This window comes from Pseudorasbora parva, chromosome 13 (assembly GCF_024679245.1).
Source record: "Pseudorasbora parva isolate DD20220531a chromosome 13, ASM2467924v1, whole genome shotgun sequence".
Taxonomy (NCBI): Eukaryota; Metazoa; Chordata; class Actinopteri; order Cypriniformes; family Gobionidae; genus Pseudorasbora; species Pseudorasbora parva.
This window is the reverse complement of record NC_090184.1, coordinates 39,126,499-39,154,139: the sequence shown is the minus strand read 5'-3', so window position 1 is coordinate 39,154,139 and position 27,641 is coordinate 39,126,499. Positions and strand designations below refer to the sequence as shown.

The following is a 27,641-nucleotide window of genomic DNA, read 5'->3' as shown; positions in this document are numbered from 1 at the left end:
TCGACAGGAAGTCGTCATGCCGTAGAGTGAGTTGGCACGTATACCGGAAGTACATTAGTGTGTGAGAGGGTGCAGCAGAAGTTTTGACAGATTCCTGTAGGCCTTTCTGCGAATATTACTGGTTTTACTTCACATTCCGTAAGTTCTAATACAGCTTTTTATTTAATTTATCTTAAATCAATTCAGTGCTCTTATGAATGCGAATATTTTTTTGTGTACCTCAAATAACTAAGCGAATTTTCTAAAATGTTGAACTGCTCTGACAGACATGTTTTTGCATGCAAGTTTGTTTACATATGTATTCCTACTATTCACACAATTTGCATATATATATATTATCCGGTTGTTTAAGTCTTATTTTGTTCTCATTTGCTGCCAGTCTAACTAATCAGTTCTTGACGAAATAAATTTGTAATTCGTTCATTCGTATGTTATATTATTTGATTAGATCTGTCAATAAATATTTATTTCTCAATTTATTATAAAACATCTAGTTGTGAAATCACGATTATCTGCCTTTCATTTCAAATCAATGATGAATTGTTTGCTAAAAATACGGTACCTGGTCTTGATAGTTTTCTTTTGTTTAATAAACAAACTTGCTCTCTATGAGCAAATGAGTTTAGATGGTTTACTATGAAACCAAGAAGCTTATCCTTGTTATTTGATATGCATTGGTTATTTATCATGCCTAAATCTATTCTGTAAAAGGCCTCAGAGATGGTCTCATCTCCAGTCTGGGGTTCTCAGTTATAGACATAAGATGGTGCTGTTGTATCGCTTGATAATTTAATGAGCATCAGCAGGGGCCAGTTGTAATGTGATCAGATCTGGGCTATCTGATTGGGTCAAATCTTGAAAATGGGTTGTTCAAAAGAAGAAGAAGGCGGAATTTTTTTTGAAATCAGATTAGATCACAAAATCCAATGTTGGTTTGGTCTGGATCAATTTGTTTTGTACTTTTTTTAAGTTAGATTGGGGTACCTTTGATCCAAAAAAATCAGGATTATACTGATCCCAGCAGAACAGTGGATTCAGGAACAAAAATGTAATAGAACTGGTCAGAAAAAACATTTGTATCATGAGATGTTTGCTCTTGATTAGTTTAACTTTTAAAGTAATAAATTAGAAGTAGCCATTAGGCTAGTAAAGTAAAACAGATTAGGTGCCATAAAATAATCCCCAAACAATGGTAAATATCAAACGAAAATATTATATTTAATTTAAAGTGTTTTTTTTTTATCATCACTTTTTTTGTAAACTACATTGGCACAATCATAATAGATGAACCATTCAAAAGGTCTTTGTGAGCTGACACTAAGTTTCTTGGGTGAAAGCTACGGGAACATTTTTAAGAGAACACAAAAGCGTTAACATTTTTAAAAATGTATTAACAAAAGCTCATATGTTTTCCATCACCCTGTCCCTTTAGGGCTCCAAAGAGCTCTAGTAATTCAGATTTGGTAATCTGAAAAGGTGTGTATCTGGATCAGGGTGATCCAATCAAGTTTTTCTTTGAAAAACTAGCACAGAAGTAAAATGGATTACCTGATCCTGGACAGCAAAACATAGGATTTCCAAATCCAGATCATTTTAAACTTTTTGAACTACTGGCCCCAGAGGATTTGAGTTTCTACATTTTTTTTTTACATAGTAAAAATAAGGAAGTTTACTTCGCTCCAAGGATTTTGTTCCCTGTTTTTTTACAGACAAGGTTTAAGATGGTCCAAGATGCACGTTTGAGCTGTTTCACTGAAATGGCTTGAAATGTATCATTGTCTTTATTTCGTCTCGTGATGCACACCAGTAAAATGTCCTAATTGAACTAAGGCCTGTGAAACCGGGCCACATTTGCCCAAATCTTGTGCCTGTCAAATGATTTATGCTAAATTATGTTGACAGGGCCTGGTAATTGATGTGCATTTAATAATATAGACTGATCACTGCTGATATGTCCTCACAGACTTACAGGTTGCCGTCATGAGCTTGCAGTGGACGGCCGTGGCGACGTTTCTATATGCTGAGGTATTTGCGGTACTACTACTATGTGTCCCGTTCATCTCCCCAAAACGGTGAGTTTCATGTGGTGATGAAATGCATATTATCGTAGTAATCTTAATAACATCTGATAGTCGTCAGGCTCTGAAAAAACTTCATTTTATTTTCTTCAACACGGGCCTCTTCCAGGAAAGATCTCAGAGTATTGCCAGTACTGAAATGTTCATTTGTTGCGAAATAGTGTTGTTGTGTTAAAGCCCTAAAATGAGAATTACTCTGAGCTTTTGGTTGTTGATTTGAATGTTTTGATTCCAGCACTGCCAGGATAACTCAATTCTGTGCAATGCTTTTATTCAAGTTCAACAGGGAGTCATTTCTTAATTTGAGAGCATTCACATGATCTTCCAATCAATTTAAAGTTTGACAGGTTGGGGAACTTGGTAAACAACATTTTCTTAACCACAAAAAAATCTAGGTGACTCCTCAAAGAGACAAAAAATGCTTCTCAAAGACATTTGTTTGCACTCGCTTTTAAGTGTGTTGTAAAAAATGTAAATCTTATGGTGTTCTTTGCACTTGTTGAGAAAGATTAGCGTTATCTTGTGTCCCTTTTTGCCCTCTGTTTATTAAGATGTTATCTCTGTTGTTGCCTTTGTAGATGGAGCAAATTTTTCAAGTCTCGACTGGTCACTGTCATTACGACATATGGAAACACTGCCTTCATCGTCATCATTTGTATCCTTGTCTTTCTGCTCGTAGGTAAGCTTGGAAAAACCTAAATACAGCATTGTTCCCTTTAAGCAGCCTTGTTTAAACGGCATAAATGTACACACACCAGCACACAGCAATTAATTCAAGATGACGTTAAAGAGGATGTATTATTAAAAATACTACTTCCGCCGCCCCCAATCCACCATTAGTTACGACTTACTTGTAAAAGGGGGCCATTCTGAAATAATCACTGTATTCATGTCATAATGAGCTCATTTGCATATAATTGTCTACAATTGCATATTATCTTAGCTTCATATATTAGCTTATTTGTTATTCAGCAGCTTGGCAAGGTTACACATGTTGTACATTATACATTATATTATGTATATGAAAAAATATGTGCCAGATTAGCAGATTTACTGTTTAAAAGGAATACTGTTTTTACAAGTTTGGGGTCAGTAAGGCTTTAAAAAAATAAATTAATACTTAGTGCCTTGCGAAAGTATTCGGCCCCCTTGAACTTTGCGACCTTTTGTGACATTTCAGGCTTCAAGCATAAAGATATAAAACTGTAATTTTTTGTAAAGAATCAACAACAAGTGGGACACAATCATGAAGTGGAATTACATTTTTTGGATATTTCAAACTTTTGTAACAAATCAAAAACTGAAAAACTGGGCGTGCAAAATTATTCGGCCCCTTTAATTTCAGTGCAGCAAACTCTCTCCAGAAGTTCAGTGAGGATCTCTGAATGATCCAATGTTGACCTAAATGACTAATGATGATAAATAGAATCCACCTGTGTGTAATCAAGTCTCCGTATAAATGCACCTGCACTGTGATAGTCTCAGAGGTCAGTTTAAAGCGCAGAGAGCATCATGAAGAACAAGGAACACACCAGGCAGGTCCGAGATACAGTTGTGGAGAAGTTTAAAGCCGGATTTGGATACAAAACGATTTCCCAAGCTTTAAGCATCCCAAGGAGCACTGTGCAAGCGATAATATTGAAATGGAAGGAGTATCAGACCACTGCAAATCTACCAAGACCTGGCCGTCCCTCTAAACTTTCAGCTCATACAAGGAGAAGACTGTTCAGAGATGCAGCCAAGAGGCCCATGATCACTCTGGATGAACTGCAGAGATCTACAGCTGAGGTGGGAGACTCTGTCCAAAGGACAACAATCAGTCGTATACTGCACAAATCTGGCCTTTATAGAAGTGGCAAGAAGAAAGACATTTCTTAAAGATATCCATAAAAAGTGTTGTTTAAAGTTTGCCAAAAGCCACCTGGGAGACACACCAAACATGTGGAAGAAGGTGCTCTGGTCAGATGAAACCAAAATTGAACTTTTTGGCAACAATGCAAAACGTTATGTTTGACGTAACAGCAACACAGCTCATCACCCTGAACACACCATCCCCACTGTCAAACATGGTAGTGGCAGCATCATGTTTTGGGCCTGCTTGTCTTCAGCAGGTACAGGGAAGATGGTTCAAATTTATGGGAAGGTGGATGGAGCCAAATACAGGACCATTCTGGAAGAAAACCGGATGGAGTCTGCAAAAGACCTGAGACTGGGACAGAGATTTGTCTTCCAACAAGACAATGATCCAAAACATAAAGCAAAATCTACAATGGAATGATTAAAAAATAAACATATCCAGGTGTTAGAATGGCCAAGTCAAAGTCCAGACCTGAATCCAATCGAGAATCTGTGGAAAGAACTGAAAACTGGTGTTCACAAACGCTCTCCATCCAACCTCACTGAGCTCGAGCTGTTCTGCAAGGAGAAAAGGGCAAAAATTTCAGTCTCTCAATGTGCAAAACCCATAGAGACATACCCCAAGCGACTTACAGCTGTAATCGCAGCAAAAGGTGGCGCTATAAAGTATTAACTTAAGGGGGCAGAATAATTTTGCACGCCCAATTTTTCAGTTTTTGATTTGTTAAAAAAGTTTGAAATATCCAATAAAAGCACAGACACATTCAGCTGATCAAAAGTTATAGTTTATAACACATTTATAATGTAAAAAACCACAACATTTATAACCAGATTTCTATTTCAATGTTTTTAATAGCAGCAATATTAAGCATGTTTTCAACATTAATAATAATAATAATAATAATAATAATATTAATAAAATATGTTTCTTAAGCATCAAATCATCATATTAGAGTGATTTCTGAAGGATCATGTGACATTGCAGACTGGAGTAATAATGCTGAAAATTCAAGTTACATTTAAAAAAAATAATAAAAGAGAAAACCGTTATTATAAATTTTCATAATATTTTACACTATTATACTATTTTTGATCAAATAATTTGCCTTTTGTGCAAAAGAGACTTATTTCAGAAACATAAATACATTTGGCAATTTAAATGAATTGAGTACATGCAATAATTAACTTATTTAATTGCTAATGCATATATTTTGACAGCCCTTAAAAACATTACATTTAGGCAAATTTTCTCTCTATGACCTTTTCATGGAATGGACTAGATTTATGAATGAAAAATGGAAACCAAAGTTTGTGTTTCTGCTTTTACAGATGCCTTTAGAGAAGTGAGAAAATACAGTGTGTCAGAGAAAGTGGATCTGAGCAACAACCCTGTGGCCATCGAGCACATCCACATGAAGCTGTTCAGAGCCCAGAGGAACGAATACATCGCCGGCTTCGCTCTGCTCCTGTGTTTGTGAGTGTCCGTTTTTTACCCAACTCGACATGTCGCGCTTTGGCACTGGTTTTCTGAATGCAATCAGTTACGCGGCCTGACTTTATTTTAGTTGATGGCTCCCAACAGATTTTCTGGACAAGCTTATAAACAGAGCATCAGCCTGGCTTTCAGAACAGGGTCATTGGGTTCTGCACATTCTGCGCCAGAGGAGTATATTCAAAAAAGATGTGCAAGCTGTTTGATTTGGACCATGTGTTATGTTGCAGTGCCTACAAAAAGTTACCAGCCAGCTAACAAATAACATATTTACTCACCAAACACCACTCTCATCAAGCACTTGGCAAGTGTTTATTTAGGACCCTGGGTGTACAACTGCAGGTTGCATTCAGTAGGTTTTGTCCTCAACTTGCATAACATTTCTCCACTGTCAACGTAGCCAAGCCCAGCACTGCTGACCTTGTGTGACACTTAAATGAGATCATTCACCGACTCAGGGTATTCAAGACAGATTACTTGTATAATAACAAATGTTCCCAGAATGTTTATCAATGATTATTGAGGTCAAATATTATCGAGGTTTTATTACTGACATATAACAGAGTGTACTGGTCACGTTATGAGAAGGATATGCACTTAAAGACCCTTTTGGTGAAAAAAATTAACTGCAGTGAACCAAAGACGGTCTCAAAAACGCGCTTTGAAATCGACAGTGTTTTTTACGTCACAAACTTAACATTTAACCAATCACGTTAACATGTGGGCGGGCTTAAGCATATCATTAACTATTCTCTAAAGCAGGGGAGTCTCAAAAGAAACCAAGTTATATTTTTCTGTTAATATGAGAAATCTGGTACATTTATCAATATAGCGGGGGAATTATGTACGAGATGTATATTAAGATGTTTAAACTATGGTTTTCTCCACTGACGTTCTACGTTGTTTAAAGCGTTTTCTAAGGATGCTGATTGTTAAAAGGTAGCTGTTTGACTCTGAGATGGCGAACAGGAACATGTTTTGTGTAACATTAGCAATGCATTATTAGCTGTTTTATAACATAGTCAAGCAAAAGGCTAATCATATTAATTATCATTGTGCCCGACATTGTAAAGCGTGATACATAAAATGCATTACCATTATAAAACATCGACTTATACGAGTCTGTATAATTCACTCTTCAACTTCTTTTGATCCAGTTTCCAGTTCAAACTTATGTAGCTGAATTAAATGAGTATTTCCACTTGCCATCTTGCAGCGTTTACTACAGTAAAGATAAGCGAGTGTGTCTCTGAGCTGGTGTAGAGGTGGGACTCATTTGCATATTCATAGTTACGCAAATACTAAATGAAGCTAGGGTGTAGAGTTACATGCAAGAATTTTTTTATTTTTTTTAATGACATTTGTTTTATCTGAACAAAGGTCCAACAAAGGAAACAATGGTACGGTATACAGAATACATAAAAGTTAAGCAATTCTAGTTGAGGATAAGTATTTCTGATACATAAAATAAAGGGGTTCCAAACAGATCACAGTGGTAACATCAGGAAAGTAGATTAATCGTTACAAATATGTAATGCAGTATGAGACCCAGTATATAATGATCATATTCTCAAGTATTCTAATACAGGCTTCCAAATTTTCAAGAAAATATCATGCTTGTCATGATTAATATATCGTAACTTTTCAATATGAATAATGCTCACTGGCTCACTCAGTAGCACATGAAGATTTTTTTTCATAGGAAAAAACTTTTAAATGTCAATTTAGTGATCAAATATGAGTTTTAAGGGATATAATTATTGTATTATATTCACTACATTTGAAACTAGGCTTTACTTGTTTATCATTTAAAATATGCTTGTTACTAACCCGGTGCATAATTGATATTAAAAGGTATATAGAATCCTCAGAAGACTTTTGTTTTGAAACCTAATCCAAAACTATGTGGTATGTAATTGAGTGCTACAGGAATCCTAAAACTAGAAACTTCTGGTTACAGTCAGTGGGTTGTTGGTTAAATATCTTGAAATAATGTCTGAAGTAAACAAGCTCAAAATATTTTCACGCTTTATTCTACGGAGTAAAATACACTAATAATACCACAAATGTGAGCAGAGTGAAAAAGCTTAGGGTGGATGATGTTTTAGTCATGTGACCATAGTGTAGTTTGTTTATAGCCTAACTATTAGCCTATCAATTACCACTCTATTCTAGCACCGGCCATCTTGAGCATCAAATTACACGACACGTTCTGTGGAGGTGCAGGCATAGATACAGTGTAATTGAAGTTGGACAATCACAGCAGTGGCCATTTATTTGGATTTCTGAAAGATTTAATGCCCCTCAAAATTAAATGTTCATGGCAGAGACTGAACATGTTTATTTTTACCAATGTTAAAACATAGCAAACTTTGTAGGCTACAGAAACATAATATAAAGATATTAAACATGAGAACTGCTTTTGTTTGATGCAAGATATCAGTCACAATGGTGAGATGAGCACCAGTGCCAACTGGAAGAGGTCATATAAAGTCACACAAATTAAATGTTTGAAAGATTGCTAAGTTCATCCAACCAAAATCATTATATTAGCGTGCAGTACCTCCCGTTAACTCTGTATCTAACCCTGCTCTGTGTATTTATCCTTCTGAAGTGAAAATGCAGAGGCAATTATGTTCTTTTTGTATAAAATACTTATCTGTCATGGCATTTAGCTTTCTTTTTTTACTAGCACAGATTCATCTTGCATCTCCACCTTGTTGGAGACAGTGTCTTTATTTATAGTCATGAAAGGTGAATGAGTTGTGTACGTGTGGGGCAGACAGTGAGCAGAATATGTCGCTATATTACAGTAGACGTGGAAAGAATCTTATGTTGAGCCGGTTAGGGGTCTCGCACAATGTTTCCATTCACAAACCATCCATGGGTACTTCTTCTTGCAACCCTATTGGCCAGTTTGTTGTTGCACATTATACGCAACATTTGAGAGTCTCCCAGCTCTGCATAGTTATTCCTTACAGGGGTTTCACCATATTTTCTTTGAATGGCATGTTATTTATATCCTGCTGGATGACTACTACATCCATTAGTGATACTACTTCCCCTGACTGCTGGGCTTGAGTGTCGTTTTCGTAATCACACAGACAGCTGCAGGACATGTGATCAAGCAACTGGTGACGGGTATTATATTTAGCCAGTGTTCATGGCATTCTCACTGGCTGAAAGGCCATGACTCTTCTTACAAAAAGGACCTCTTCTACCTTGGCAGTAAACGCTTAGATGCCACAAAGGTGATTAAAGCAGCGCATGATGGTTTGACATGTGCTTCGTCCGTGTTAGGATGCAGTAGGCGCCACACATTTCCAATGTATGTTGGAAATCACTGTTCTGTAATTAAAGCAACATGACGGCAAACACTGCAAAAATAACTTGTTTTCAGAGAATAGATCTTGAATGAAATTTGTTTGTCATACCCCACTGGCAAAAATTGCTTATCGGGTGAGAAAAATACAACTGCGTTCAAGATTTATTCTCTGTTTTTTTATGCCATTTTGCTTTCACTAGGAAATGAATCCTTTAAAGGGTTAGTTCACCCAAAAATGTAATTTATGTCATTAATGACTCACCCTAATGTCGTTTGACACCGTAAGACCTCCGTTCATCTTCAGAACACAGTTTAAGATATTTTATATTTAGTCAGAGAGCGTATCTAAGTCTATGCACACTATACTGTCCATGTCCAGAAAGGGAATAAAAACATCATCAGAGTAGTCCATATGTGACATCAGTTAGTTAATTCGAATCTCTTGAAGCATCGAAAATACATTTTGGTCCAAAAATAACAAAAACTACGACTTTATTCAGCAGTCTTCTCTTCCGAGTTTGTTTTCAAACCTCAAATAAAGATTCAAACGGTCATGAATCAGCTTATTGAGTCATGAATCGCGTGTCAAACTGCTGAAATCACGTGACATTGGTCATCATGAATCAATCCGTTGATTCATAACCATTTGAATAACAAAATTATTTGTCTCATTTGGCCAATTAAAATGTTTAAAGCAAGCGGTGGTGGCCAAATGTCAAGATTTTCTTTCTTTCTTTATTTATTTTTCAACTTTTTGACTCTCCTTGCTGTAGTTAACTTTTTTTTTGTCTATGTCACTCTCTAAAAACTGTAAAAAGGCCATCAGTGCTTAAAGGGTTAAGGTGAATGCAGGTCACCTCAGATCACCTTGTTACCTCATACAGAGCGTTTGACCAAGGTTTGGCCTTCTCTTGCATTTATGCAAGTTGTGGCTGTCCATGGTTAAACCAATCTGCATTTTGGTCCCAACAGCCTTTTACAAAACCTTGAACCCTTTTACGCATGTGGACATTGACATGAACGCGATGCATGCCGCCTTTAGCCTCTGCATTCAAGAACACGGTTCAGATGTCATCAGCCTGCATCTCTCAGCTCATCTGGTTTTATGAAATTGTAATTTTAGAAGACTGACCATGTCTTAAGTGAGGAGAATAGCCAAAAGTTATGCACTGGCTTCAGGTTGGCAAAAACCATTTGATATTTGGCTATGGTCAAGTGGTAAGGTCTCATTTGTTTATGCAGTTTTTTTGTCATGCTGTTTACCGGCGGTGATTAATGAACATTGATTTCCTAGAAGTGTCACGCATGCTTTAGGAGTGATGCTAAGTAACCCAATCTCTGATTTTGGACTGGGCAATTTGTCCTGAAGTGGAGAGATGTTATTCCTGCAGTCTATAAAAAATGTCATACAGGCATCTAGGCTCGGCATCAACTCCTCCCTTTAAGATTTGCTTGTTTAAATGAGCCATATGTTATTCAAATGAAGTTAAATGTGTTTCAAAGAACTAATACTCTGAAATCCATGGTGCATTTATTATTATATTTATTCGGCTATATATTTGTCTTGCACCTCGGTATAATTAGGCTAATATATAAATCTATTTGTGTGTGTAAAGTTGATAATTTACACACAAAAAAATCATGTGAAGTCAACATAAACATTATGCAGTAAATGCTTTATAAAAATTGTGAAAAAACTAAGTATTATAGAGTGTTTAATATTTAAAGGATTAGTTTAAAAATTTGTCATACATTTTTTTTTTCATGTCGTTCCAAACCCATAAGACCTTCATTCATCTTCAGAACACAAATTAAGATATTTTTGATGAAATCCGAGAGGTCTCTGACCCCTCCATAGACAGCAATTTAACTACTATTTTATTACTACTATTGTTAAAATAGTCCATATGTCTCCAGTGGTTCTTCTTCATTTTAAGAAGCGACGAGAATACTTTTTGTGTGCAAACCCAAAACATAATTTGAGGGGCCGGCAATATCCTAATACCCAATATCCAATAGGCAATATCCTGGCCGGACTACTGTTGTCAGTGATATAAGTATTTGAAATTAACATGATTTCTTAATGTCTAGTGACATATCGGGGCCATTTTATAATTAATTGAAATACATTTCTTACATACAGTTCCTTTAAATAATGTCCTTATGTTTGTTTGTTTTTTGCTCACAAAATGTATTCTCGACACTTCATATAATTTAAGGTTAAACCACTGGAGTCACATGGACTATTTTATCAATGTTTTTACTGCCTTTCTAGACCTTGAAAGTGTTAATTAAATAGCTGTATATGGAGGGTATCCCTCGGATTTAATCGAAAATATCTTCTTGTTCCGGAGATGAACAAAGGTCTAACGGGTTTGGAACAACATAAGGGTGAGTAATTGTTGACATAATTTTTATTTTTGTGTGAACTAATCCTTTAATCCATGTTTAATAACATAAATTATAACTGGTAAACCAAAGTATTGCTATTCTGTTGTTAAGGTCTTTTAGATAGTTTGGGAAGCAAAACAAAAAATGTCAATAGGTAGCACCCTCCATTAGATCTGTATGATAGTCTGGTCTTTAGATATGGAACGGGTCCATATCTGGATTTTTTTTTCTTCTTCTTATTTTTATTATTATTTTAGTCTGGTCTTGTCTCGCAGGTGAAAATGATAGAAAAGTAACGGACACGCCTGCTAAACAAGCCAGCAATTTTAGGGAATCTTAAGCTCAAACAGTGTGGGATGAGTTAGATTAAGGGGTTTGTTGAAATAATAGTAATAAAGATTCTTGCCTTTGCTAGCACTACTAATTATGCCAAAATCTGGCTGTACAATGCAGAAATGCCAGAGTAGGCTGCAGCGGTGAGCCGTAACGATCAGATAGATACACACTGACTGTTTAGTAAATCCACTTGCGTCTGATGATTTTCTTTGTTTTTTCCCCTCCAGGCTGTTGAGACGTCTGGCCACACTGCTGTCTCAGCAGGCTACACTGATGGCCTCTAATGAAGCTTTTAAAAAGCAGGCGGAGGGAGCAAACGATGCTGCGAAGAAGTACATGGAGGAAAATGAGAAACTGCAGGAGGTGAGAGAGTTGTGTATGGCCACTAGTAAAGCTTTTTCATAACCCCAAAGGCATATCTAGTGGTAACCTTTACCTGGTGCCTGGTTATTGACCAATGGTGTAACTACAGGAAGTGCGGGTGGGACATTTGGACTAGGAATCATGATGAATGTGCTATATAAAGGAAACGCTTCACCCCCAAATAAAATTCTGTTGTTATTTACTCACCCTTTTTACTCATTAAATGTCTATGACTAACACAAAATAAGTTGGTAAGCTGCTCTAGTCCCTCAATTCAATAAAGAAGTAATGCAATTTAGTAATACATTGAAATGAATTTGAGATGAATTGTCCCTTTAATGGCTGCTAACCTGTTTGTGATTTAGTTAAAATGCCACATGCACTTCATTAGAAATGATTTGATGTTCTCATGAGTCCTTTTGGTTTGTTAGGTGTTATCCAGCTCTGTTCTCAGTGAAACTGTAAATATCATTATCATAGTACTGCAGACTTTGCATTTTACCTCTAGAGGGCAGAGTCTCACATTGTCTAGAATTTACAGACTATGTGCCAGGGTACAAAATTAACACTCACCTTGTGCCAAATGCCAGTAAAATAGTGTGCCATATTTACTTTTAGTGTATTTAATTTTACTTTAAGTTGAGTTACCTAGCAGTTGCTCAGTATTTTCATGGATGTAACAAATATAAATGGCTTTTGATGAACTTTAGAAAACCAGTTTATTTAGCTCTGCATGTATTTATGGTCAGAATAGATTTTATAATAATACTTTAAAAATGTATATATCTAATGTGATGTACATTTTTATAAAATGGATATGAATATATTTAGGAAAAATAATATATCATAAATATGGATAGGAAAATTTGTTGATGTACTAGTGAAGTCAAAGTTGATGAGTTTAAGTAGGGTGAGTTTTCCAAAGGTTTGGTCTTGGTCATGATGAGCTTTCACCATTGCGCTCTTGAGGCACTGAAACTCATTTGTGTCCGACCGACTTCCAGGGAAATTCAAGGGAGCTGCCAAACACTTTGTATAATTATCACCTGTAAAATAACCAACAGTACAAACAATGTAGAGAGGAACTATAGATCTATAGATCACTTCCACATATTCAGGCCTTTTCAAATTCAGTGAAGGGAGAAAGTGGCGACTGCTATTCTGTGCCTTCAGGGTAGAATATATGTTCAGGCCGCAGATAAAACAGGACACTATCAGATGAACTACAGATGACACTCGTCTGCTCGTGGAAGCCTTGACATCATCAAACTCTGTGACGTGTGTGTGACGTTCAATGATTAGTTATTCATATATTTTATATTGATATTTTGTATTGATATTTATTCAAGCATTCTGGTTAGGGTTTGTTCTAAATCTGAGTATTAGCAAGCTTCTGTTGCTAATTCAGCCTGAAATGGTTAACAGACTTAGTTAAAAATGTTTTTGGGTAGATAATTACAATATTGCATATTCTGTTTTTGGTTTTAAGTGTAAGTGGATTTAAGTTTGAAAACGTCCCATTTATTGCAAGATTTAACAGTGTTATTAAAGTTTTTAATTATTATTTTTATTTACATTTTATATTAGTTTGTTTTCTCTATAATTAATAGTTTTATTTTATTTTTATTTTAGTATTAGGAATGCACAAGTTAATACACTAACTTGTAGTTTGATGCATGCAATTATAATTAGCAGGGTTTTTTTATTTGATATTTTGATATTTCTTTTAACTTCACCATCAGTTTTATTTCAGTTAGTTGTTATTTCATAATGAATTGCAATTGATCTTGTCTTCCTCGCATATATTTAGTAAATTTTACACTTTACTATACCCGTGCCTTTTAATTCTTGTAGCCAAGACAACAAAAAAGACTTGCACTGACTGTCATGACAATGGCAAAACAGCTCAGATGTGGTATGTCATTTGCAAACACTGCTATTTCCTTGATATGCATGCCAAGTTAGTTACTTCAAGCCCTAGATACAGTGATCACATGCTGTGTTATTGTCTTAAGCGCACATCGTTTTTTAGTATGTAGATGCCCGAGTGTGGCTCAATTACAGTGCTGACGTACAGTAAGTCAACACCATTGATCTTTGCACGTGGGTTATCACACACTCGGACACACGCATACCACCATAATTCACGTCTGTCATGTTGTAACACCACAGAGCGAACCATAAACAAGAGCACAAGCCATGCTGAATGACAGATGGTGGAATATTTCAATTTAGTAAATGAAGTTTGACACTAGCAGAATGAGGCCTCTAAATGTGTTCAATGTGTTCTCGAAGCGCCTGGGCAGGGTGAGACGACCTGGCCGGCCTCTGTGATCTTTTTGATGTGGCTATTATTGATATACGTAAGCGCAAAAACTGTTTGTAGATGTAAGAGGTTAGAGGTAAGAGGTTAGCACACCATGTGTGACCCCCTGAAGGTCCTGTATTGATCATCTCTCATCTCTGTCCAGGGTCAGTCCATCACTGTTCTCAAGCAGGTGTTAAAGCACTCACATTTAATCAAGGGAGAATAAGACCATGAATTTTGCAAGCTTCTGCCTCATAAAATGTAGTTATATTGCAGCTATTAGGTACGTGAAACAGTTTTTTAATAATTCATAATGCAATTAGCCAAGACGGATCCTTCAGTAATAAAGCACTGATAGTTTTCATGAGGGTTAGGTGCTTGGAATGGATCATGTTCTACACTTTGTGCATTTTTTTTTCTAACAAATCCACTTATAATGTTAATTAAGGTTTTAACGGCGCTTTATGTAAGAACGGCTTGTAACGAAACACTAAAAAAAGAGACCTTCCTCCACTTCTTAGTTTGTCTATGAAACTCTGTAGTTGTATTTATTTATTTTTAATGTGAAGGACGTTTCTGACAGAAAAATTGCATCATGAATTCCGAGCAAGTCGCTGACTGCAGTTCTCTTAATGGCCACCATTGTCTTGTTGCTAATTTTCTAGGTTAAGGGGTCGATACAGCTTGCATCTTACACCCCTTTTATCTTCGTCCCATTTAAGTCTTTTCAGTTTTGTGTTCGTACCTCTGTTGTATTTCAACTTTTTTTAATATATCTGCAGGAAACATCTTCAAAAACATCTGACCCAGATCAAGTTGTTCCTAGGGGCCAGAAAACAACTTTTTCCTGTGTGACGTGTTTTTAAAACACTCCCCTGGGTTTGTTCCCTTGTCCAGGTCACTTTGAAAGGTCACATTGAAAGGCCTCGTTTCAAAATGTCCACGTGCCTTGGGCTGCATACCTTGAGTGGTTTAGCATTAAAATATTCACACAGTCAGGGTTTTAATGGTTTGTGGAACTTGTACAGGGACTCATTTCATGAACCTTGACAATCTTACAACAATGCTACTCATGTCGTTATGTGTTAATTTGTAAGCAGAACAAGAGTACAGCATGTCTATAAGCAGACTGTTGAGTAAGATTTGAATGTTTCAGACAATTAGTTCAGACTGTTACTTCAGACATTTTGTTCAGACTGTTAGTTCAGACAGTTAGTGTTTATTTATCACCTCTTGAAATCAAAATTTCACTTTTGTACTAGACAAAGTAACAGATATATAGATACATTTATACTTTCTCTTTCTGATAAAACAGAAAGTACATGATGCATGAGACTTTATACCACAATGCAGTGCACTCATCCTGACCTTTTTCAACTGATTTCCAGTGTAAACCAGCGGTAATATCTGCTGTGATTTCCTTTTTTTTTCTTCCTTTTTATATGAGATGATGATAGGATCCTTCCTGCTAAATTAAACCTGTGAAGTGATAAAACATTTGCATATTGCATACTCTCTCACTGTTTAAGGGTGTGTTCACACTTAGCATGTTTGGTTATATTAAAACAAACCCTGGTGCGATTGCTCTGTTAGTGCGGGTCATTTGAATAAGTGTGAAAGCTACCATTTGAACCCTGGTGCACGTCAATCAAGCAGACCTAGACTTCTGAAATGATGGGACTCAGTTTGCCTGTAAACAACATCATTGTCGTGATGTTGCCCATCACAGTTCAGTACAGGCGTCAGAATCGCATCTCCACGCAGCAGATCTTTGTTTGTGTGTGTGACGGAGGGTTTGCTGCCGCTGTTTTGACACCTTTACACATTTTATAAGCTCTTCACGAATTCTCAGCTGGTTAAAATACCACCATATGTAGCTACGCACCTACAACGAGCGCATTCATCGCAGGATTTAGGTTCGGTGTTAAAATGCCAATGTGAACGCTAAGCCGACCAGAACACATTTTTTTTGGTCTCACCAAACAAACCAAGTGAACCAAACTACAGGTGTGAACACAACCTAAATAAAAATAGTGCAATGCACAGTATGCAGTAAGCTGGCCGCTATTATTTAAGTCTAAACTTAACTACTGGCTTTATCAATAAAATAAACAAGAAAAATCTCTATTAATTGAAGCCATGGCCTACCGTTTAGCACACATTCTCAATAAAAAAAAAATTATGTTGTGTAGTATTTGAAGATGAGCAGCATGTTAGAGGGTATTGTATTTAACTGCTTATATTGTTTGATTTGGTCAGACCATTTATTCTGTAGCTTTCTGGCCAAAGGCTAAAATTTGTCTAGAGAATGTTTTCTGTTTGTAGCAAGAATGGGCAGGTCAGATGTGAACAGTTACAGTTGATGGTTACTCACTAACTGAATCTCCTAAGATGATGACACAGATGGAGATCATTGATAAGCCTAATTTTAACTTGATTGCAATCCTTGGAAAATAGAGCACTTGTTCTCTCTGTAACTGATTGCTTAATGAATGTAATAGATGATTAGGTTTTCTGTGAAATGTTTTGCAAGTCTTTTAGCTACATTTGGATCTGAAAACATCCAAAGAAAAGGGCTTGCAACAGCTTTTTACCTGAAAATACTGGGTGAAACTTGATTTCAGTAATTGGATATTAAGTCAGTGGCAAATTGCACAACATACCATGTATTATCACATTAAATGTATTTGATAATTATAAATTATTTTGACATGAACAGTTTTATCACAACTACACCCTCTAGATATTCTCAGGGAACTCGGATCAACAGAGAAATAGCTGATTATTCAATCTATGACTAACAGAAAGATTGAATGTTTTTCATCAGAAACTGCGGCATGCAGGCGTTGAAGTGCCTGAGGTGGGTGGGAAGGCCAAGGGTGGCGTGGAGGATGATAAGAAAAATCTGACAGAAGAGGTCAGGAAACTGAAGGATGAACTCGACGCAACCAAGAAAGGTACACTGAACCTCTCACTTAAGCCCACTGCTGTTTACATATGTAAAAAAAGATTTCTAAATGAATGCATCAAGTCTCTTGGTGAGCATAAAAAAATCTTCATGGAGGTTGTTAACTGGATTTGTTTAGATCATTAAAGGGATAGTTTACCCAAAAATTAAAATGTGTTGTTTATCCGCCTAACCCGAGTGCATCCAAGATGTAGGTGTCTTTGTTTCTTCAGTAGAACACAAATGAAGATTTTTAACTTTAACCGTTGCAGTCTGCCAGTCATAATGCATGTGAATGGGTAACAATTCTATGAGAGTAAAAAAAAAAAACATGCTTACGCCGGCTTCACACTGCACGCGCAAGCAGGGCGTAGGCAGCGCCGAAGCAGCGCGTGGGTAAAGCAGTAGCAGCGCGCGCACTTTTTGCTTTCACACAGGCAGCGTTTGTCGCGCGCAGTTGTCACGCGCAGTTGTGTACAGAGTACTCTATAATGGATAAGTTTGCTTTTCTCTTTAATTTATTTGAAATGGAAATAAAGCAAAGATTCAGATTTATCATGAAGCATTTATCATTATTTTTAAAAAATCGTTTCACTTGTTTCTGATGTTTTTTTTATTTCGTTTAGTGCGAGTTTTTGATAGAAGAAAGGCCATCGCACTATATGTCCATGAAAAGCACACTGCTAAAAAGAGAAACTTCAGGAAATCGTCTTGAAATATTGGATTGGCATCAAATTTACATGCATTACCCATCATAAACCTCTTAAAGATAATTCATAAATGACTGTAATAACTAAGAGGAAACTTCTTAATGATTTATCGAATAATTAATAACTAAATGAGCAAATTATCTAACGTTTTTAAAAAAATGACAAAATAACGCACATCATAGTCTATCTACATGTCTATACTGTTTGTGTGCTATATTAATGTGTGTATATTCTATTTACCTATCCATATTTAGTTGTTCGTTCGTGAGACAACGAAAGATTGTCAAAAACACTTAAAAATGACGTACCATCAGCACCAAGAGCCGCTCACGCTCACCAACTTCCTCCCATGCTTTTTCCTCCACTTGCAAGTCTTTATAAAGCAAACTGTGTGGATCATAGAGAACTGTGTGCTTCTAAACCTCCACGATGAGAGTTTCATCCATTGCTGTCTTTCCAGGACAGGTGCACTCTGAAGAACACTGCCTGTGACACTTGCTTTTTGTTTATCGTTTCTGTTATGCCAGCATATAGTTATAATATATACATAATTTAATTCATATTTAATTTAAGCTTAACTGGCATACATTATTTAAAATTAGTTTTGTAGTTCAGGCAAAAACTTATGGCAGTGACTTCGTTTTTTGTGTAGAACTTTTTTTTCTTCCACAGCGCCGGATGTCATGGTGACTGAGAAACACACGGAACACTTCACTAAATTATTTCATGGTTAAATGTGTTATTTTTCATGTTAACCAGGTTAATTTTGATCAGAACAATGTACTGTGGCTTTAATTCATCGTGAGCAGCGCGTCAAAAATAGACCTGGCGCCAAAACGATCGCGGCACTGCCGCTTCTGCTCTGCTCCTGCTACGCGCCGCTGCGCTGCCTCTGCTGCCGGTGTGAATGCACTCATTGATTAACATGGGCGCCGAAAAAAATACGCGCTGCTTACGCCCTGCTTACGCGTGCAGTGTGAAGCCGGCGTTAGACAACATGTACAACAACGCTGCTGCTGGTGATGACACATTGATGTTTAAGACACCAACTGATCGGTGTCTGTGAGAAACTCAACAGTATTTATTATTTTTACCTAATATCCAGACGAATCTCATCTAGTGTTCCCATCCGTCATTACTTCCGCCTGGTAAGGTCAAACTGGCACATTTTGGCCAAACTAGATATATATATATATCTATGATCGCACCAGATTGACCTTACCAGACGGAAGTAATGACGGATGGGAACACTAGATGAGATTCGTCTGGATATGAGGTAAAAAAAATAACAAATACTGTTCGGTTTTTCAAAGACATGAGTGTGTTTTCACAAGCAGCAGGGTTTTTGTGCATGTAGTTATAAGCATGTTTTTTTTTTGACTCATAAAATTGTTACCCATTCACATGCATTATGACTGGCACACAGCAACAGTTAAAGATAAAAATCTTAATTTGTGTTCTACTGAAGAAACAAACACACCTACATCTTGGATGCACTCGGGGTAGGCGGATAAACATCACATTTTCATTTTTGGGTGAACTATCCCTTTAAAGGATTGCCTGGGATAATAGTGATTTAATATTTTGTCCCCATTGTAAATGCCAACAGAAAAGTAATTTCAGAGGTGACCATGGTCGCGTTTTAAAGTAGGATGAAAGATTAAAAAAAATTAGAATAAACTTAAAGGGATAGTTCACTTTAAAATGAAAATTCTGTCATCCTTTACACACCCTCAAGTTGTTTCAAACCTGTATGAATTTCTTTCTTCAGCTGAACACAAGGGAAGATATTTTGAAGAATGTCAGTAACCAAACAATTAACTGGAGTCATTGACTTCCATAGTATTTTTTTTTCCTACTAGAAGTCAATGGTTCCAGTTAACTGTTAAACTGTTAAAAAAAATCTTCCCTTGTGTTCAGCGGAAGAAAGAAATTCATACAGGTTTAAAACAACTTGAGGGTGTGTAAAGGATGACAGAATTTTCATTTTAAAGTGAACTATCCCTTTAACGTGGGTACAGTTAAGGTGGTGCCTGACGTGGGTACAAATCAAAGAGTAAACTCTAAATATTTTGGAAAATCATTTAGCCCCTTTGATGACCCTACAGTGAGCAACACAAGATGACTAGCTGAACAAGACTCCTCACAGAGGAATGAGCTTAGTAAGCTCAATTCCCATGCCTCCTTCCACATGTACACTGTATTTAGACTGTGCTGCAGGGTTCACGGCCCTTTGATGACCCCCCAACTGAGTTCTCCATAAGGTGATTTGGTCATCTCATGGCAAAGCACATTTTAAGGGTAGTACAGTATTTCTCAATATTACTGTTTTTTTAATCAAATAAATGAGCTTTGGTGAGCATTAAAGACTTGTGCATAGTATGCCAATCACATGGTCTCTTCTGATCTAAGTGAGCAGTATTTGCACAGAATAATTTGCAAATTGGACCAGACTATCTGCTGAAGGCCTCATCTCTGATTCTGTTTTTCTGCTGATTCTTTACACTGTTTGCCTGTGTGTGCAGCTCTTCAGAAGTCTGACAGTGATGTGAAGGCCATGAAGAAGCAGACCGACAACCTCACAACAGAGTACGACCGTCTGCTGGAGGAGCACGCCAGACTGCAGGTCAGAGCTCACGCATCTGTCATCTTTCCCACCCTAGCTCTACAAAGACTGCTGCCTTCTAAGGCAGAATTGTAACTGAAGCAAAACCTGAAGTGACCTGAAGAGGGATTAATGATTCCAGTAGCATCTCAAGTATGTGAGTTTAGACGTGGAGAGTCTCTGGTTAAACATTTATTCTAGTTCTTATTCAGAACCTCATTGGCGTAAAAACCTATCATGTTGAAGTCTGGATCATTGCTGTGAATCTGTTCTTTTCAATGAACCATTTCTGTGGTTTGCTTAAATTATCACTTAAATGTATGTAGGTAATTAGGTAATTTTATATTAAAATGTATTTATATGTTAATAAATGAAAATGTTATTCTTCTATTAACTCAAAATTATCCTTTTAAACCAGTTCACAATATAAATTTCTTTCTACTGAAGAAACAAACACACCTACATCTTGGATGCATTTTTGGGTGAACTATCCCTTTAAAGGATTGCCTGGGATAATACTGATTTAATATTTTTTCCCCATTGTAAATGCCAATAGAAAAGTAATTTCAGAGGGGACCATGGTCGCATTTTAAAGAAGGATGAAAGATACAATTTTTTTTTTTAAAAATCTTAACGTGGGTGTGGTTAATGTGGTGCCTGACAAATCTAAGAGTAAATCTAAATATTTTAGGGTTTGGAAAAATCGTTTGGCCCCTTTGATGGACCTACAGTGAGCAAAACAAGATGACTAGCTGAACAAGACTCCTCACTCAATATAAAATATAATGAATAGGGTTGAACAAAATTGTAGTATAATACACATATGAGCCATATGAGCCTGTCTAATATACTGTTGGTCTTTTGCATGCTGCCCAAATACTCAAAGTCCTAGTCAAAGACACTCGGATGTTTATTCTCGCTTATTTCTCCTGTATCCAACACGCTGTTTGTTTGCTTAGCATCTAATCAATACAGACCTTAATATGTGTTCTAAAGCTGTCTAAACCTGTATGAAATTCTTTCTTCTGCTGAACACACACACACACAAAAACAATGATGTAACAATGTTGGGCCCCATTGACTTCCATCATTTTTTCCCCTCCATACTGTGGAAGTCAATGGAGCCCATCAACGGTTTGGTTAACCATATTCTTCCAAATATCATCTTTTGTGTTCAGCAGAAGAAAGAAATTCAATGAAGGGTGTGTAAATGATGACAGAATTTTCTTTTTTTGAGTGAACTATCCCTTTAAGTGTTTTTAATGTTCATTCAATACCTCATTACTCAATTATAACATTTAGAAAGTTGCCCTGGTTGATTTAATTCATTATGAGTTGGAACTAGCTACTTTTGTCAGCAGTTATCTTCTAATCGAAATCAACAGTACAGATAAAATAACCTGTTCCTGTAGCTTATACAGTAGCATTCCTGTCATTTCGAGGTTCACTTCCCAGGACATGCATGCTGATAAAATCTATGCCTTGATGCAATTTTAGTAGATAAAATCATATGAGAAATGCGTTTCCAATCTGCCCTGATGCCAGGTGTTCAACACCAGGTGTTTTTGTTGTTGTTGCTCAAAGCAAATATTATAATGCAGCTAGTGAACACTAAGGCTACTGAAGCAGCTGGTTTTACAGGGCTTAAAGGTATAAGTGTTTAAAGAAAAGCAGACATTAATATCACAGACCGAATCCAACTTCACATAATGTACGGTACTGTCTGTCCTATATATTGTGCAAGATGCATTCAAAAGTTGACGAGTTGACATAATTTGACATGTAGTTATTTCTAGTCAGAAGAAATTTGGTTTGCCTTCAATTTGCATTCAAACTATGTTTTATCAGTTCATGCATTCCCTGGGAATCAAACCCATGACCTTGCAAGAACTATGCTCCACTGTTACTGTTGAGCTACATTAATGCTTTAATCTCACACTTACTGTATATGAAAATGTGAGATCCGTAGTGTTGGCAAAAGCAAACACCCAGTAAATTACACGTCAGAGATATTTTAGGTGTCACGCGCACAGGACAGGAGAGGCAGTGGACACTGGAACCACTGGCACGTGTCCAGCTGGCATCTGTTAGCATATTGAGTGTGAACGTTACAGTGAAACCCGTTTGAAAGAATCGGAGGGTCTGATATCAGTATATTTAGTAAAGTTAAAAATTTCACACGTGCTGTCATCAGTCTGGTACTAAAATTACATGTTGAGAGTCAGTTTTCACATATGAGCACCATAGTTGTATTTTAAGACCTGATACAGTGTTTCATTAATGCACACAAGGACAAATGTTGAATTTTTTTTAGATGGACCAATGTGTCAATACCTTAAACTGCACACATGGTCTCCTCTCCACCTAAAGCCGGTGTGTGTGGTGGGTGTTCTGCTTTACTGTGGCTGATGGTGGTAGAAGAGATCACTCACCCTGAATCGCCACATCAATGTTTTTTTCGTCATTTTATTTCCCTGAAGTCTCGGTCAGCCGACTCCTGGGAACATGAATGTGATGACCGGTTGTCTTCTCAAGTGTGTGTATGTGAGACAGAGAGGGTGGGAGTCTGATAGACAGGCTTCTCTGGTTTACATATAAATCAGCTCTCACAAGAGACGGTGACTCGTGAACACATGCAGCAGTTCTTGCCATTACACGCTCAGCCAAACGGCAACACAGTGTTTACTTTCATACACCACAGTGTAAAGCCATTTTCATTGCATGACATCACTGTTATTATATTATAATATAAACTATTATTTTCCAGTGCAAATTCCACAATACAGTATTTACAAGTATGAGTAAAAATACATTTAAAAAAACCTTTCGTATTTTTTTTTATGATTCAAGAAATGTAAAGCTGCAGTCCGTACTTTTTGTGCTCTAGCGGTTAATAAACATAACATTATTATTATTATTAAGATAACAGAATAACATTGCAGCCGGAGCTACTTCTCTCAGTTTATGTCTATGACGACTCGAGTGACGGCAGCGGTTACTACCAGACCGCTCTGAAATAGTCCCAATATAAAAACTTATTATAAGTGCACCATAATGATACAGGGTAAGACAAAAACATGGTTTGGAAAATGGATTCATGTTGTAGATTGTGATTATACAACATTTTAAAATCTTGAACCCAATAAAAAATAACAGACAACTTTAAAACATGTTTTCTTGAAATGTTTATATCATCTTAATAATATGCAAAAATGAACTGCATATAACACACACATTTTTTTTTTCTTAATGTCTTTGGAAAGAAGTCCCTTAATCACACCTAGGCTGCATTTATTTGATAAAAAACAGAATAATTTAGTTAACAATAATTAAATATTACCATTTGAATTAATTGGTTTGTTGTAATATTTTTTAAGATAATTTCTTATTATCAATGTTAAAAATAGTTTCAGCTGCTTATTTATTTTTATTTTGTATTTTTTTTTGCAAGTTTTTTTTTTTTGCAAAAAAAAAAAAAAGAGACTTTTGAAATTAATATATATTACAAAAAGTTTATTTAAAAATGTACAATACATGCTGTTTTAAGTAAGGGATAATGTACACCCAGCCGGTTGTTATCGCAGAATAAACCCTGACAGAGTGATTAGTAAGGCATCACTCTGAAGGGGTTTATTCTGCGATAACAACCGGCTGGGTGTACATTATCCCGCTTATTACACGGCTACTATTCTCAAATAAATTAGACACAAAATATTGTCTTGAGATTAAATATTTTATTAGCTCTTACGCAAAGCTTATGCGAAGAAAAACTGTTCCAAACTGTTTTAAGCCTTTATCTATTGCTGCTAAATGTTGAAAATGAATGCTGAAAGGGTTAGTTCACCCAAAAATAAAACCAAGCCTATGATTTACTGACCCTCAAGTTATCGTAGGTGTATATGACATTCTTCTTTCAGACAAATACAATCAGAGTTATATTTAAAAAGTCCAGGCTAACGTTAATCCAAGCCGCAGTTGTAGCTGTTTTTGAAGTCCATAAAAATGCAGCTGTCCGTCAAATAAAGTGCTCCACACGACTCCGATGGGTTAATAGAGCCTTCTGATTCGAATCGATGCGTTTGTGTAAGACAAATATCTATATTAAAAACGTTATAAAGGAAACCTGCCTTGAAGTCTTCCATTGTAACCCACGGCTGTTTCAGCCACAAGATGGCGCCAGCGTTAAGCATAGAAGTAGTACCGGTCAAGATAACTTGCAGTACCCGGATGAGCGGGTGTTATCTGGAAATAACGTACCGCTGGAATGCGCGATTGACCAATCAGAATCAAGTATTTCACAGAGCCGTGTAATAAGTAAGGGATAATGTACACCCAGCCGGTTATTGCAGAATAAACCCCGACAGAGTGATCAGGATTATTAGCTCTTCTGCAAAGCTTCCGCAAAGAAAAACAGTTCCAAACTGCTTTAAGCCTTTATCTATTGCTGCTAAATGTTGAAAATGAATGCTGAAAGGGTTAGTTTACCCAAAAATGAAACCAAGCCTATGATTTACTGACCCTCAAGTTATTATAGATGTATATGACCTTCTTCTTTCAGACAAATACAATCAGAGTTATATTTAATAAATCCAGGCTAACGTTAATCCCAGCAGTAGTTGTAGTTGTTTTTGAAGTCCATAAAAATGCAGCTGTCCGTCAAATAACGTGCTCCACACGACTCCGATGGGTTAATAGAGCCTTCTGATTAGAATCGATGCGTTTGTGTAAGAAAAAGATCTATATTAAAAACGTAATAAAGGAAACCTGCCTGTAACAAAGGAAAGTCTTCCATTGTAGCCATGGCTGTTTAAGTATTTAACAGCCACAAGATGGCGCCAGCGTTAAGCATAGATGTAGTACCGGTCAAGATGACTCGTAGTACCCGGATGAGCGGGTGTTATCTGGAAATAACATACCGCTGGAATGCGCGATTGACCAATCAGAATCAAGTATTTCACAGAGCCGTATAATAATGTATAATAAAGACATAGTTTGATTATGAAATCTATTATTTTATGTTATCTATTAATCTATTAAATTATGAAAATCTACTAGTATATGATAAAAGTATAGTTTAAAGTTGTCCTAAAATAAAGTATAGCATTTCAACACACTGCTGAGATTTCTTGTTGTCATGTCAGGCACCCAAAACCACCAGCCAAATCTTTTTTTGTTGTACAGGATTGTGCAAAGCTCTGTCAGTTGGAGATGTTTATCTTCTTTCCGCTCTGTCTCTGAACACAGGCCAAATGTGACGCTCAACAGGACAAGAAGTCGGACTGAACGAAGACCATCATGCACCTGCTCTCTTTCCTGCATCCTCATTGGCTGATAGCAGCTCAGCTGGGCTGCGCATCACTCCTGTGGCTGCGTAAAAACAGGGTCCGTTCTTCATTAATGTGCTTTCCACGCGATTCATAAAGCCTGCGCAGGGTTTTCATTCACTGTATGCTTTCTTTCTGTTGTTGCTGTGAACTTCTGGTGTTTTAATTTTTATTTCCAAAGTTTTGGTTCTAATATGTCAGTTTAGAATTGACATGAGTATTACATTTAGTTTCTCGATGCGTCACTGTTTGTATGTCAGGTACATTGAGCCTCATCCATGAAACACAAGCAAGGTGAATTTCTGTGGTTAAATCTCTCTTATGTAAATACACACTCTGAGTTAAATATGCTATACATAAGCATGGTTTACAGTTTACACAAATGCATTCAGCTTGTGGTCCATAAATGAGGTCCTTTGTTTAAATTAAAGGACCAAGAAATACTTTACTGGATATTCTAGCTGAGATGTTTTTCTACATGATAATTGTTGGGTTTCAAATTTTGACTTTCACTGCTTTTATTGCCATATGGGGGAAAGCTTCGATCTTTCCTATGAATATGGAGATTTGGTTGCAGTACAGATGCGTGTCTTGGTTAATTTTAGATCTTTGATTTATAGGGTACACAACACTTTACACCCAATATGCACCTAAGAAAGAAAATCCCTCCGGTTTACGATCGAGCCTCATTTGTCATTTTTGACTGTCACCTGTCATGCTATATGAAGGTATATTTGTTGTTTTTTGTCCTGGGTGAGGAATCACTTTTCTTTTTTTTCTGGGGCTATTGTTGAACAGAGCGAGTAAACTGCTTCTTTCCAGTCCTATCTGGTTTGAGGCCACTGAGTCGGTATAATCTGATATGAGCCTGGCAGGGCTGTTACAGTGGGTAAGAATGCCACATTGGCAGGAACAGTAAAGCATCCACAGCTGATATTGTGTTTCAAAACACAGCACACTCTATCTCTGGTCTTCTAGTTATTGAAATGATACTAACGACACATTTGAGGGCCACGGACTAGTTTTGGGCCACGCAGATAACGTTTGGCATCGCTAAAGGTCACTGCGTTCACTTGCTGTTGCTCTGGTTGTTTTACGGTTTAAACGTCCTGGGTGTCTTCGGTTCTCGTCTGGCATCTCTAAGTAAATATCTTTGCAGTTTTAGAGCAGTGCAACCTGAAAAAGGTATCAACCGGAATGACATAGCCGTGTTAAAATAGGAATCTGTGGGAACAACATTAGCACTGTTTTGGGCTCCCAGGGGAAAGGGCATCGGGCTCACCGGCAAAGTGTCGGATGATTCATTCTTAAGACCTCCTGGACATAAGAACACGAGGAATGCCATCTGCTACCATGACACTAGTTTACTGTTTCATTCGCTCAACGATTGGTTCGATTGGTGAAACGTTAACCAGAGCACCAGTTCAGTGAAAATATCAGCGTGTACCTGAAGATGGAAAGTGCTTTGGCTGTCATCTCTCACTGTCATTTTCAAAACAAAACCGTAAATAAACGAATGATACTGTTAAATGGGCTCTTTCTTTAGAAGTATTCTTGAGTGTAGCTGCTTTATTCTTGTATCATGTTTTTAACTTTGTGACTTTCAACAAAACCTGCACTGTTATGTTGGCAAACTTGGTAATGATGGAACAAAAACTCAGCCTTCATGGAACATGTTGTTTCATTGCGTAGTTGTACGTAATGCACTGTTCTGATTGAGTAATGGTTTAATCTGCAGCGAATATCTTCAGGAGTTTCATCAGTAACGTCAAACTGCGTCACTTCACTATGAAATTATTTGTGAAATTTGTGTTCTGATGATGTGCTTTCGGTGGAATGCTGATAAACCAAACCAATAAATTCTACTTCATTCATCTTGATTGAGTCTCTGCAGTTTATTTTTAT

The 27,641-nt window shown here is 36.8% G+C and overlaps 1 protein-coding gene across 1 annotated transcript; it reads left to right on the top strand.

Annotated features, from left to right (window-relative positions):
* bcap31 (B cell receptor associated protein 31) lies at positions 1-27,616 on the top strand. The gene is made up of 8 exons (XM_067414331.1): positions 1-138; positions 1,964-2,072; positions 2,657-2,757; positions 5,265-5,409; positions 11,707-11,842; positions 16,978-17,107; positions 20,333-20,433; positions 25,657-27,616. Exons 2-8 carry the CDS (start codon positions 1,981-1,983, stop codon positions 25,693-25,695), a joined length of 744 nt encoding a protein of 247 aa, XP_067270432.1. The 5' UTR covers positions 1-138; positions 1,964-1,980; the 3' UTR covers positions 25,696-27,616.
* Positions 27,617-27,641: the final 25 nt, after the last annotated feature.

Excerpts from the sequence above, each read along its gene's own strand:
- bcap31 (XM_067414331.1), top strand. The coding sequence starts at position 1,981 with ATGAGCTTGCAGTGGACGGCCGTGGCGACGTTTCTATATGCTGAGGTA. Across the intron at positions 2,758-5,264 it reads CCTTGTCTTTCTGCTCGTAG|ATGCCTTTAGAGAAGTGAGA; the intron begins GTAAGCTTGGAA and ends CTGCTTTTACAG. Across the intron at positions 11,843-16,977 it reads AAAATGAGAAACTGCAGGAG|AAACTGCGGCATGCAGGCGT; the intron begins GTGAGAGAGTTG and ends GTTTTTCATCAG.